Source organism: Eptatretus burgeri, chromosome 3 (assembly GCF_056783735.1).
Source record: "Eptatretus burgeri isolate ZD-2024b chromosome 3, Ebu_testis_v1, whole genome shotgun sequence".
Lineage (NCBI taxonomy): Eukaryota > Metazoa > Chordata > Myxini > Myxiniformes > Myxinidae > Eptatretus > Eptatretus burgeri.
This window is the reverse complement of record NC_140963.1, coordinates 59,328,469-59,342,821: the sequence shown is the minus strand read 5'-3', so window position 1 is coordinate 59,342,821 and position 14,353 is coordinate 59,328,469. Positions and strand designations below refer to the sequence as shown.

General features: G+C 42.3%; 1 protein-coding gene and 1 pseudogene across 2 annotated transcripts in view; one reads left to right on the top strand and one right to left on the bottom strand.

The window, feature by feature from the left end:
- The first annotated feature begins 6,897 nt into the window (after nt 1-6,897).
- The window catches only part of LOC147029995 (uncharacterized), a 39,505-nt gene continuing 32,049 nt past the window's right edge, over nt 6,898-14,353 (top strand). Inside the window, exons 1-2 of one of the 2 annotated variants that reach the window (XM_085873594.1) lie at nt 6,898-7,147; nt 12,373-12,429. In XM_085873594.1, coding sequence (XP_085729720.1) covers nt 12,373-12,429 — 57 coding nt within the window. In that variant the 5' untranslated portion in view covers nt 6,898-7,147. Of the gene's footprint in view, nt 7,148-7,256; nt 7,373-12,372; nt 12,430-14,353 lie in introns of those variants that run through there. The other variant, XM_085873593.1, reaches the window with a different exon arrangement.
- On the bottom strand, nt 9,400-11,703 carry LOC147029996 (uncharacterized; annotated as a pseudogene).

Sequence of the window (14,353 nt, the reverse complement as noted above, 5' to 3'; positions counted from 1 at the left end):
TCTGTTAGGCTTCAGCTATGGTAGTGAAATTGATGATGTTAGATGCATCCAGAACATTTCTGTCAACTCTGGAAAGGGCACCTGGTGCAGAGTTGTTTTTGCCACTGATGTGCCTCAAGTCGGTCGTGAATTGAGAGATGAAATCAAGATGTCATACTTCTCTTGGAGAGTGACGATTGGGTCCTGACTTGAGAGCATAGTATCCGGGAATGGCCAGGATACTATGCTCTCAAGCGTTTGAAAAAGGAATCTAGATTGTTTGAAGAAACAATGCTCCAGGCAGCTGACCAACACTGAGATTTGAATTACTTTTCACTTTATGAGCTTAACTGAAATTTACATTCCAGATAAGGTAGTGTCATCGTGCTCCATCCGTCCGTCTGTCTGTGTCCTTTTTCGATTTCTCCAGCCAATCCCCTAGGATGATCTGGCTGAAATTTGACAGCAACGTTCCCATCCTCACTGATAACAGGGGTTGCAAAACCTTGTTCTGGTGACGTGACTTTCAGTAGGTCAAAATGGCCGACATAGTAAATTTCTTTAACAAATCTTCTTCTCCAGACACACCAGTCAGAATGCTACCAAATTTGGCTTTCAGCATTAGGCCAGGGTAAGGATGTTAAATTGCGGAGGTCATGCCACTCACATGACCATAAGTGTGTCAAAATGGCTGACAGTCAATTTTGGGGAAAATCACATAAATTCCTTCAAAAATCTTCTCCAGACCCACCAGTCAGAATGCTACCAATTTGGATTACAACATGAGGACACGGTCCTGGTGTTACATTGTGGATGCCATGTTGATCACATGACCGGAAGTGTGTCAAAATGGTGGTCGCACAAATTACTTCCAAAATCTGCCTTTCCAGACCCACCACTCAGAATGCTACAAAATTTGGGTGACAAAATTAGCCCAGTTTAGGGATGTTAAATTGCGCAAGTCATGCCAATCACACGACCGAAAGTGTGTCAAAATGGCCGACTTGTTCAATTTTTGGGAAAATCGTGTAAATTTCTTCAACAATCTTCTTTTCCAGACCTACCAGTCAGAATGCTCCCAAATTTAGGTTACAGCATTAGGACATGGTGCCGTTGTTAAATTATGGAGGCCATGTTGATCATGTGACCAGAAGTGTGTCAAAATGGTGGTCACGCAAATTCTTTCCAAAATCTTCTCCTGATCCACCAGTGAGAATGATACCAAATTTGGGTTACAACATTAGGTCAGGGTCGGGATGTTAAATTGCCAGTCATGCTGATCACATAACCGGAAGTGTCAAAACGGCGGTCGCGTAAATTCCTTCCAAATTTTCTTCTCTCGACCCACCTGTCAGAATGCTACGAAATTTGAGTTGCAACATTAGACCAGGGTAGGGATGTTAATTAAATTGCAGAAGTCATGGTGATCATATGACCGGAAGTGTGCAAAAACGGCAGACTGAGTAAATGTTTGGGAAAATTACATTAATTCCTTCAAAAGCCTTCCTCTCCAGACCCACCAGTCAGAATGCTACCAAATTTGGGTTACAATTTTGAATAGGCCAGAGCCCAGATAATTTACAGGTCCTGTGGTCATATTTTTTTGAAACACTCCAAGTGCGACGGTAAAAACCGTGCTTTTCCACAAAAAAAACCACACCATTCCACCAGACAGGAAACAGTCACACCCCCACACCCCTCCCAGGGGAGATGACACAACACATCGACAGAGCATAAATATGCATGAGGAAAAACATGAATACGCACGAGGCAAGACACAGGTGTACTTGTTTACATCACACATGGGTCAATGGCTTGTGGTCCATATAGATCGAGAACATCCTCCCTTCTAACATAGGCCAAAAGTGTTTGACACTCAGGTGGGCTGCTAGTTCTCTCCCAAACAAGCTATATCTGGTTTCTTTATGTAGGTTGAAAATACTTTGAGAAAAAGGCGAGTGGTTGCTACATTCTGCTGATAAACTCCTACTCCCACATCTGATGCATCGATGAAGAGGCATAGTGGTGCTTCAGCCTTGGGATGACCAAGAAGTAAGGCCTCAGCTCACCTCACCTTCACCTCTTCGAAGGCAGACAATTCTTATTCATCGATGGTGATAGGCTGATTTTTAGCTCACCTGGAACAAAGTTCGGGGGGAGTGGGGAGGAGGGGGGTTGGGGGGGGGCTTATGGGATGGCACATCATCCATCCGTCAGATGCAACATTAGATACTGCAAAAGGGGGGTTTCCCCTCAAAATATGTATTTGCTTTCTTCTCCAAAACTACACAAACAATTTCGATCAAACTTGACCACAACCTTCACCACCCATGATGCACCAAAGTTTGTTCATGCCATTAAAAAATTCCAAGTCTACGGGGGCATAGCCCTCCAAAATAGGTATTTGTTTTCTTCCCAGAAACTACACACACAATTCCAATGAAACTTCACCACAACCTTCATCACCCATGATTTACCAAAAATTGTTCACAACATTAGGGTCTAAGATTGTCTGCAGGGGATGGGGGGGGGGTGCCCCCTAAAAAAAGGTATTTGTTTTCTTCTCAGAAACTACACACACAATTCCGATGAAACTTGACCACTGCCTTCATCACCCTTGATGTACTAAGGTTTGTTCACGAGATGAAAAAAATTGGGGTGCAAGGGATTCCATGTCGGGGTTTCACCCCAAAAGTTGTATTTGCTTTCTTTCGTCTCAGAAACTCGAACTTTGACTTGGAAATATTCAGACGATCTGCGGCAAGGTGCCGTGGTCATGTTGCAACTGGAGATCCACGAGTTACTATGTGGTGAGTGGTCGAATGCCTGATCTCACAATCCCTGAATACTGGATGAGTAATCTCTGGGTATTCATGAAGGAGGGTGTCCTAACGTGAAGGAGATGTCGTTTTCATTAACATGAGGCTGATGGAGGGTGTATGATTGATGATTGCTCACACAGTAAGGCTGGTCGTGGTGTCAATGAGCTTGTGATATTTGACAACCACTATCAGACCAAACTGGTGAAAAAAATCATCCCCTATGATGGGTGCACACAACTCAGCAACCAGGAATACCCATCAAAATACTCGTCGCAGTCCAAGAACCAGCGTTAAAGATCTCTCCCCGTATGTGATGATGGGCGAGTGATTCACTGCCTGCAACTGGATTGGTGAAGGCTGGCCTTTGCTTTTGTGAAAAGACGAGCGTGGTTCGGCTCGCTACACTCGCCTCTCCACACGTCGTTGCAGAGATTGACGTCACAGCTTTGCTGTGTTGGAATGATTTACACCAATCATAATACAAACATTTTCTAGAAATTTATTTGTAATGTTGCTGATATTGCATTTATTTGAAATTTCATTTGTAGACAAGAAGGTCCAAGTGGTCTCGGTGGTCAAGGGTCTAAGCTGCCTCATCTGTCTGAAGGGTGTAAGGGGGTGAAATGTTGTTAAGGTGTCAGGGGTCTAAAGGGTTTTTGGGGGTCTTCATAGTCTTTTGGGTCTTCAGGGTCATTTGGGTCTTCGGTGACTTTGGGGTTTTTAGTTCTTCGGGGGTATTGTGGGTCTTTTTGAGTCTTTGGTGACTTTTGGGTCTTCGGGGTCTGCAGGGTTTTATTATGAACTTGAAGTCGAATTTTCACGAGCTAACAGTTATTCAAACTGTTTTGCAATCCACTTAATAAATGGTGCAAGTAGGAATTGTATTTATTATGTTCCTCATTTGTACGAGCCCCGTTTCCTCGATTGAGAAGATGCGGGAATGGGAGGAAGTTCAACCTGTCGGTTACAAAGATAACATTTGTTATTCTATGACAGCAGGAACCCTTTAGAGTTTAGAAGAACACGGAATAAGCAAAGAAAATATAATATATATATATATATATATATATATATATATATATATATATATATATATATATATATATATATATATATATCTCTATCTATAATTCCAGCAATCTCTGTGTATGTGTGTGTGTGTGTCTGTCAATCTGTGTGTCTGTCTGTGCATCTGCGACCACTGTTTCTCGACAACCACTGGTCCGATCTAAGTGAAACTTGCCAGGAATATTGCTGGGGACCTGTGGATGTGCCGTTTCAAGGTTTGATATTAATCGGCCGAGTGGTTCCCAAGTTACGGCCATTTATTTGCCAACCAATGACAGAACACGGTGCGATGACATCACGATTGACGTCACAATTTTTTTTTTGCACGTACGGGCATGCACTAGTATCTATAATTCCAGCAATCTCTGTGTGTCTGTCTCTCTGTCACCGCTGTTTCTCAACAACCACTGGTCCGATCTAATTGAAACTTGCCAGGTATATTGCTGGGGCCCTGTAGATCTGATGTTAAAAAACTTTGGGAGTCTGGAACACTGACGCTAAACATTACCTCGACGTGTTTCGACTTATGAGTAACTCACAAGTAATGTGTGTCGACGTGTGTCAACGATCGCATAACGTGCCTACAACACATTACTCATAGGTTAGAAATAGGTTTCGGGTACACTAAACATTACCTCGACGTGTTTCGACTTATGAGTAACTTACAAGTAACGTGTGTCGACGTGTGTCAACGATTGCGTAACGTGCCTACAACTTATGGCCAGCGTATGCGGAACGTGTGAGTCATACGCTGGCATACGTCGAAAAATTTCAAGCATGTTAAAATTTGTCAACGAGCTCGGCGTACTACAACGTATGCCAGCATACTACGACGTATGCCAGTGTGCTCTTAACGTATACAAAACTTACCCATAACGTATTCGACGCGTGCCAGCGTTTGAGACAAATTTTTCATACGTCGGCATACGCTGGCTAAATCGTCAAGGTGTGAAAGGGCCTTCACGGTGAGCCTGCTCATCTCGCATGGTGTACGTCCTGATGGCGCAGTGCATCCCTTACTTGCCGGTCTTCTCGCTGGTGAGGGATTTCTTCTGCACGACGCCTTGCCTCGTGTTCAGTGTTGTCTGCCAAGCGAGCAGCTTGGTCTTCATCCGTTTCTTCTGCACAATGCCTTGCCTCACGTTGAGTGTTGTCTGCCAAGCGAGCAGCTCGCTCTTCATCAGTTTCAGCTGCACAACGTCTTGTCACGCACATAGCGTCGCGTGTCAAGCGAGCATCTCGTGCTTCGTCAGATTCCATTGCACGTGCACGACGCGCAGCTTCGTTCCTTCGCTCTCGTAAACGACGACTGGATTGGGGCATTGTGTTGATCTCTCTATAATTTATCGAGAATTTATCGAGAAAATCGAGAAAGTACAGAAATCGAGAAAGTGCAGAAATCGAGAAAGAAAGAATACAGTAAGTCGAGAAATCGAGAAAAAATATCGAGAAAGAATACAGTAAGTTGTCACTATCTGGAAGTCCGGAAGCGAAGTCCTCACTATCCGGAAGTTCGCATATCGCAGTTACGATTATTCGCAATTTACTTTTGATGGCAAATTATTCAATGAACGCCAACGTATTTTGCCTTTTCGCAATGTCATCGCAAGGAAAAACACAAAGAGAAGAGAAGCCGTGGCTGTACCTGCAAAAAACAACAAACAAACAAAACAACAAAAAATATATATTCAAACCGCGTGCCAGAAAAAAACCACACAGGCCATGCCTACGCAGCAACATGTCCTGTTATTGGTAACTAAATGGCACCGTTTCGTCATCGGCCACGCCTATGCAGCAACGTGTCCTGTCATTGGTAACTAAATGGCACCGTTTCGTCATCGGCCATGCCTACACAGCAACGTGTCCTGTTATTGGTTTGGTAAATAAATGGCCATAACTTGGGAACCACTTGGCCAATTGATATCAAACCCTGAAAAGGCACATACTCAGGTCCCCAGCAATATACCTGGCAAGTTTCAATTAGATCGGACCAGTGGTTGTTGAGAAACAGTGGTCACAGACACACAGACACACAGACACACAGACTCACAGACTCACAGACTCACAGACTCACAGACTGCTGGAATTATAGATAGATATATAAATATATATAAAAATAAAATATAAACAAGCCGGTAGGCCGACATAGGTAGTCGATTACCCAATAGAACCTGACGCGATGGGCCCGTTCGATGGGGAATGACCTGAGCATTAAGCACAAGAAAATTCATGATTCCAGCTTCAAGGGTTAATGCTGTCGATTTTTTTTTCGTTAAAATACCCCCACATTTAGAGGTTTTTCGGCCGTTGTTAGGCAACGGAGGGGTCCATAGCAACGGTTCTTTCTCACACATAACTAGGACATACCTTGAACCTACCATACCAGTTTCATGTATATCTGACTCATAGTCTCTGAGATATAACGAACTTTGTTTTTTTTATTGTTTTCGACCAGGGTTCATTCAGTCTATCTTCTCCGACAGTTCTCATAGGATCCGGCTGGAAATTTTTGACAATATGGCTGAATGTACTGCCCACAGTCGGTCATGGCCCGATTTTTGATTTTTCGAAAAAATAAATTTTAAATGATTAAAAATTTTTTTTTCAAAGTCCCGTTGCTAGGCATCTAAACGGGCGTTAGCAACCAGTACCTACGCGGCACAACGAGGTCATAAACTGGTCCTACCACCCAAATTTCATCAAAATCGAACAACTGCAAGGGGGTCAAAAACCCCCGACAAACACACACACAGACAGACCGACACCACGACCAACAAATAAGGGTCGATCAAAAAAAACAAACATTTTAATCGAAAATTTTTTTTTTTTCGACTCGATCGACTACCCAATAAAGTCCATGGGAGGAGCTAACAAACAACAACAACCACGACAACTCCGTGTTATAAAATATCCTTTTTCAGGGTTTTACTTCATTTTACATCCTCATTGATACTCACACTCAAATCGACATGTTTGTGAAGTAAAATCGACTCAAATCGACAAACATATGTTTGTGAAGTAAAACAAGCCATCTTTTGGTTAAATCCGTCAATGAAGCGACGGACCGCTGCCCCGATACGAATACATTCATCCGTTTGGGATTTAACATCTGTTTTAGTGCAAAAAGGCAAGGCCGAACCAACAAATAGAACGAAACTCTTCCTCCACAAGTTTTCAACAACAAACACAGTCACAGAGCAGAGGCGGCATCATCCTCATCAGGCGACTTGTTCCTCGTCCACGAACCTCCTCGGCTTGACGTTTCACCCCCATATTACGTGAGTAAAGTTGGGGATAATTTCATTCGATATGCAAACAGAAATACTGCAGTGGTCGATGTAAATTACTTTCAACACTATTTGATGGATATTTTGTCCGCGGTAAAGTGAGTAGCGATTTTAAAATATTTTACCGGAAGTGACGTTGGCGAACGAGTCGAGTTCCGGCGCTTTTTTTGTTTGTTTGTCTCGGCGTGGCGGTTTGTTTTTTCTTCGGCAATTGCGGTGAGGTTTTAAAAGATTTTCTTTACCTGTTTAACGCTTCACTTCCTTTCGTGATGAAATTAGCATGTCTCCAGGGCTAAGGAACTGATTCACCACAATATATATATATACTGTATATATATATATCACTATATTTTACCGGTGTGGTAAAGGATGGATGGTTGTGGTAAATTGGACGGATTTATCCTTCGTCGCAATTACTTTCAGAGAACCCGAGAGCAGAGCCGACCCGTCGCTTCACTGACGGACCAATTAGTCATCCTGTTTGTCAAATTTACCAGGGAAGGGAAACGAATTTACCAGGCAAGGGAAACAAATTTACCAGGTAAGGGAAACAAATTTACCAGGGAAGGGAAACAAATTTACCTGGGAAGGGAAACAAATTTACCAGGGAAGGGAAATAAATTTACCTGGGAAGGGAGACAAATTTACCAGGGAAGGGAAACAAATTTACCTGGGAAGGGAGACAATTTACCAGGGAAGGGAAACAAATTTACCAGGGAAGGGAAATAAATTTACCAGGGAAGGGAAATAAATTTACCTGGGAAGGGAAATACATTTACCTGGGAAGGGAAACAAATTTACCAGGGAAGGGAAACAACTTTACCAGGGAAGGGAAACAAATTTATCAGGGAAGGGAAACAAATTTACCAGGCAAGTGAAACAACTTTACCAGGGAAGGGAAACAACTTTACCAGGGAAGGGAGACAAATTTATCAGGGAAGGGAAACAAATTTACCAGGCAAGGGAAATAAATTTACCTGGGAAGGGAAATAAATTTACCAGGGAAGGGAAATAAATTTACCAGGGAAGGGAAATAAATTTACCAAGGAAGGGAGACAAATTTACCAGGGAAGGGAGACAAATTTACCAGGGAAGGGAGACAAATTTGCCAGGGAAGGGAAACAAATTTACCAGGGAAGGGAGACAAATTTACCAGGGAAAGGAAACAAATTTACCAAGCAAGGTAAACAAATTTACCAGGGAAGGGAAACAAATTTACCAGGGAAGGGAGACAAATTTACCAGGTAAGGGAGACAAATTTACCAGATAAGGGAGACAAATTTACCAGGTAAGGGAGACAAATTTACCAGGGAAGGGAAACAAATTTACCAGGGAAGGGAGACAAATTTACCAGGCAAGGGAAACAAATTTACCAGGCAAGGGAAACAAATTTACCAGGGAAGGGAGACAAATTTACCAGGGAAGGGAGAAAAATTTACCAGGGAAGGGAAACAAATTTACTAGGCAAGGGAGACATTTACCAGGTAAGGGAAACAAATTTACCAGGTAAGGGAAACAAATTTACCAGGGAAGGGAAACAAATTTACCAGGTAAGGGAAACAAATTTACTAGGCAAGGGAGACATTTACCAGGTAAGGGAAACAAACTTACCAGGTAAGGGAAACAAATTTACCAGGGAAGGGAAACAAATTTACCAGGTAAGGGAAACAAATTTACCAGTGGTGAAGAGACTGCTTTAACCTCAGCGTTGCCGATGTACCATTATCATTATCATTATTATCATCAATATCATTATTAACATTATCATTGTTATTTTCATGATTGTCGTAATAATTTCCAATATTCTTGTTATTATCAAGTCCACAAATTGCCCATAGTTGTCATCACTGTATCGAGTCGCTTGTTTTTATAAGTCGCACATATTCACAGATACTGTGTACGTTTTGAAACATGGATGATTTAATCAAAGCCTTTCTAAAATACCAGGAGTGTTCCATCAAATTTAATTTTCGCTTGCAATATGAAGGTTAAAACAATACATTGTAGTTGGGGGTTGGGTCGGGGGGGGGGGCAGGGGAGGAGCAGTCACTTTAATGGGGTGCAGAGTTTATTACATTTTATTTAAGAATGTTTATTATTATGTAGTCATTACCTTTTCTTCTTTCTATCCTTGTGAAAAAGGTTTATGGTTTTGACTTGCTTTCATTTATAAGTCTATGTTTAATGGTTTCCTCTGAAAAGTTTCATGCAAACCATCTTTGTTGTGATGGAGCCTTCAGACAGATAGAGTACCGCAAAAGACGCGTTAATATAAACTTGTACAATGTAATTCCACATGACTATTGCATAGTGCTCCTTTTGTGTTGTGGTCTGTTAATCCCTTGTGGATATCTTTTCTTTGAACTGATAGTTGATTTGACGTTTCTATCAGTTCAATACCAAACCTAGAAATGTCCTTTCCTATTAATTTTTTATGTTTATTTGGAATCGTATGAGGTCCCAGAACAAGTCGACCTTGGTTGCCCAAATGGCAACTTTGGGCAATTCTGGTAATTTGCATAATCCAAGATGACTACAGATCACCAACTCGATAATTTAATTTTTTACCCGCTTGTCCTAAAATGGTGTGTAATACCTCTTTTCAGGTTTTTTATGTATGTAGAATCCATTTATGTATGTAGAATCCATTTCTGATGTTAGACCTGTAATCGAAGGAATATCTCACGCGTTGAAGGTCAGATAAAGGTTAAATTTGATCTCGGGGTGGACAGCGAATTGAATCAACTTGATGAACATTAACGATTCACTTTATTCATGTTTTCTTCATGTGAAAAATATCACTCGCATGTCACAAAAGCTGGTATTCACAATTACATAAGTGTAAAATTGTACAATAAGACAATAATTATCATCTTCCCCAACTGAATCAAATTTCTGTTTGCTCCCACTCATAATCGGGATCAGAAAGACCATCCTCATCCTCCTGGCCTTCGCTCTCCTGATCGGCACCCTCATCAAAATTCTCTTTCCCAACATCCTGATCTACATCACCCTCATAAGCCTCCTCCATATCGACATATTCCTCATTTGTAGTATGAACATCTCATCTCTTTGAGTGTGGATTACAGCAGCCATCTTCACCAGAGCAGTTACAGTATCACGTACATGAAAGATGTTCTTTGTGGCAGCCACACACCTCAGTGATGCACTTCTTACTCTGTGCCCTACATTGACACCGGATCATGTCAATTAGCTCTGGCGGTGCCGAGTCACCCTTAGCAGTGACAGCAACAGGGATATTATCCTGAATCTCCCATCCAAATTTTGTGAGATCAGCTGAATCATCGAGTGGAGCTTGGTGGTCTGCCGCTTTCCACAACATCACTTGTAAAATGAGCCCTCAACACGTGTTGTAACAAGTTGGTCGTTGGTGGAGGAAGGGCCATCACTTTGGGACTTTTCTTCTCTTTGGTGAATACCGTTAAACAAGCAGATTCCATCGAAGTTCCCGGTACCTGACCATACAGAGCGAGGAAGAAAGGTTTTGCTGCTTCCAGCAAATCAGCTTCTGTGGTGCCCACCTGACCCAGTACATCAGCCAAGCCTGGTAAGTTCCCTGCCAGCAAAGTTTTTAGTGCGCCGATCTTGCCTTTGCCATACGGATATGAGGTTGTGTCGCACCCACTGAGGGCGTGCACGCCAAGGAGTTGCAAACATTTTGGCCCTTGGTCAGCACAGGTTGCATTGATATCTAGGACTGTACTGTCCCAACGCTGCATTTGTACTTTGCACTGTAGGTCTGCCCGATACACCCAATACACCAACAGAACAAACACATCAGTGTCATCACCCAGCACACATATCACACTCTTTCCAGAGGTGGCTGCCACAAGGACATTGGAAATCATGGTGATGTCTGCTTCGTCATGACCAAATGCACCATCGTCGCGAGTATCCATCGTTACATTATCGTCAACAGTGAACGTGTACAACATGCTCGCCAGCCTCCGCTTGTTGTTCTTGTTCTTTAGGATGACATCTCGTTTGGGGAAAGGACTAGCAATGGAGAGCTCATAGTCGATGTTAATATCACCAGCCCGGCACATTCTCTCATGGTCCTTCGCAGAGACATCTTGATGCTTGTCAAAGACCACGATCTTCTCAGTGGCAGCTGGGTAATGACTCAAACGACCCTGGATCGATGTGATTAGATATGAGGGAAGGTTTCATCGTCATGCCGGTCTGTTTCACATTCGTTAAGATTTTTACTGGTTGTAGCTTGAATGTTCTTACTCGTCCAGACTTACTGCAGGTTGGGAGAAAGCACTTCCCAGAATCAGGAGCTGTATCGGTCATCTCGAATCATGCGAAATAAACACTAGAATTAGGAAGAAAATTGCATAAATGCATGCAAACTTTTAGCTCTCACATTAAATCTTCTTCTTCTTCTTCTTCTTTCGGCTGCTCCCGTTAGGGGTCGCCACAGCGGATCATCCGTATGATCCGCATAGTGATTTGGCACATGTTTTACGCCGGATGCCCTTCCTGACGCAACCCTGGTCGCCTCTGACAATACAGGGATATGGTACACATATTTTAACCGGGATGTACACCGGCCAAGTATACTGGTACTCATTTCGCCGACCTCGGAAGGATGACAGGCTGAGTCAACCCCCTGGTGTATTAATTCAGTGGCCCAATGGGGCTTGAACTCAGGACCTTTTGGATCCCAAGCCGCTGCCCTAACCACTGCGCCAACACCAGGCTTAGCTCTCACATTATATATATATATATATATATATATATATATATATATATATATATATATATATAATATTATAATATTTTTCGTTGCCATTTCGTTTAAACATCCAATGGTTGTCCACACAGAGGTCAAATGTAACCTTGACCTGAACTTTTGCATGCGAGATTGACATGCAATTGAAAAACTAATATCAGAAATGGATTCTACACACATGAAAACCCTAAAAAAGATGTATTACATACCATTCTAGGATTAGCGAGTCAGATGCTAAATTATCGAGATGGCGTTTGGTGGCCATCTTTGGATTATGCAAATTACCAGATTTGCCCAATGTTGCCATTTGGGCAACCAAGCTCAAATTGTTCTCGGTACCCAGATGAATCTAAATCAACAAAAAAAACTTCATTGGAAAGAGCATTCTAGGTTTAGGAAATGACAAATCTACTATGAACACGTTTTGGTTTTTAGTTTTTCGGTGTCTTATTTTCAGATGTCTTTGCTGAGTGACAGCGATGACCTATCAGGCTGGACTGAACTTAACCCAGAGGTATGCAAAAATTGTGCATTTTTACCTACTAATTTTGATCGACAAAAATAACACCGGGGAACAAAGTTTTTGTTGCATTGATACCAGCACTTGATCTTACCTAATTTGAGTGTGCTGAATTCAAATCTGAAGTTAGTTTCTCTCTGGAAGCTCTAGATTTTTTGCAATCCACTATTATCAACATTTATTTGGTTAGTTACAATTTGTATTAAAAGCAAATTTATATTAAACATATATTTTGCTATTCGACATTTTCAACATTTATTTGGTAAGTTACAATTTGAATTAAAATCAAATTTAAATGAACGTATATTTTGACATAAAGACGATAGGTGATTCAGAACAATTGATAAGGATGGAATGCAAAGCTCAAATAGGTCCTATTCAGCCAATAATTTGCGCTTATAGCTCTTGCGTTTGTGGACTTCCACAGGGCAATCTCGTTTGATGCTCCAGCAGTAGTCTGCCATCATATTTTTGTCCCATCGCCCTTGGTAGTGCTCTTCCATCGTCATGAGGTCCTGATGGAAGTGCTCTCCCTGTTCCTCACTTACAGCCCCAAGGTTCTCAGGGAATTGATCAAGGCGACTATTCAGGAAATGGAGCTTGACACTCATGTTGCACCCAAGATCGTGAAAAGCCAACAGCATTCTCGTAACCAGAAACTCAGTTATCTGCCTTTTTGTTACCAAGAAAGTTTTGTATAACTGCGACGAAAGACAGCCACACTGTCTTCTTGTCAATCATCTTCCTTACAAATTCCTCATCACGTACAAGGGCATGAATTTGAGCTCCATCGAACACACCTGCTTTGATCTTCTCGAAAGACAAAGCAGGAAAAGCAGAAACTATATGTTGAAAACATTCACCATCAGTACTCAATGCCTTCACGAACTGTTTCATCAAGCCGAGCTTGATATGGAGTGGGGGAAAATGATCTTCTCTCGGCTGACGATTGGGTCATTCACAATGTTTGGCATGTCTGCTTCCAGAGTTTCACAGATGGGCCACTCCTTCTGGATCCAGTGTTTCTCTCGAGCTCGGCTGTCCCACATGCAGAGATGGCATGGAAACTTTGTGAAGCCTTTCTGTTGACCAAGGAGAACGTTGACCATTTTCAGGTCCACATAAATGATCCAGTTGCGCTCGTGATATTTGAGTCAGTCAATGACTATTTTTATGTCATTATGTTATTCTCGCAAATGCACTGAGTGACTAACTGGAACCACTCCATAAGCATTGCCATTGTGCAAGAGAATACACTTGAGGCTGCGCTTAGAGGTATCCAGAAATAATCGCCATTCTGTTGGATTATACGAAGTAACACCTAATTGCCTGAGAAGACCTGGGATATCGTGGCAGTAAACAAACTGCTTGTCTTCTGAGAAAAAGGCGACAAAGATCTGGTCCCGCTTTCGGAAATATGAAACATTTGCAGAGTGGTCAAGTAGATTTTTTTCCTTGCAGCCTGGAGGCTAATACCTCAGCTGCTTTCTTGGAGAGCCCCAAATCACGCACTAAGTCATTCAATTCCGGTTGGCAAAACTGCTGAGGGGCTGATGACTTTGGTATCAGATGAGGAGGCTTCGGATTCTGAAACCATTTCTTGAAGCCCGTCATCACGACCCTCATGCTCTTGCTGATCATGTTCACTGCCTTCATCTTCAGATAAGACAAAACCATTAAAAACTGGAACGGGGAGTTCCTCAAAGTGCGGAGTAGGTCGAATTGCTGAGGGAATACAGGGATAGGAGATCTTTTGCCAGTTTTTCTTGCCAACCTCCTTTGTGTTGACCAGGCAAAAATAGCAGTCAGTTACGTGGTCCTTGGGGTCTCGCCAAACCATGGGAACTCCAAAAGGCAGACCCTTTCGTTTTTCTTTTGTCCAGTCATGAAGCATTTCCTCACAATTATGACATACAAT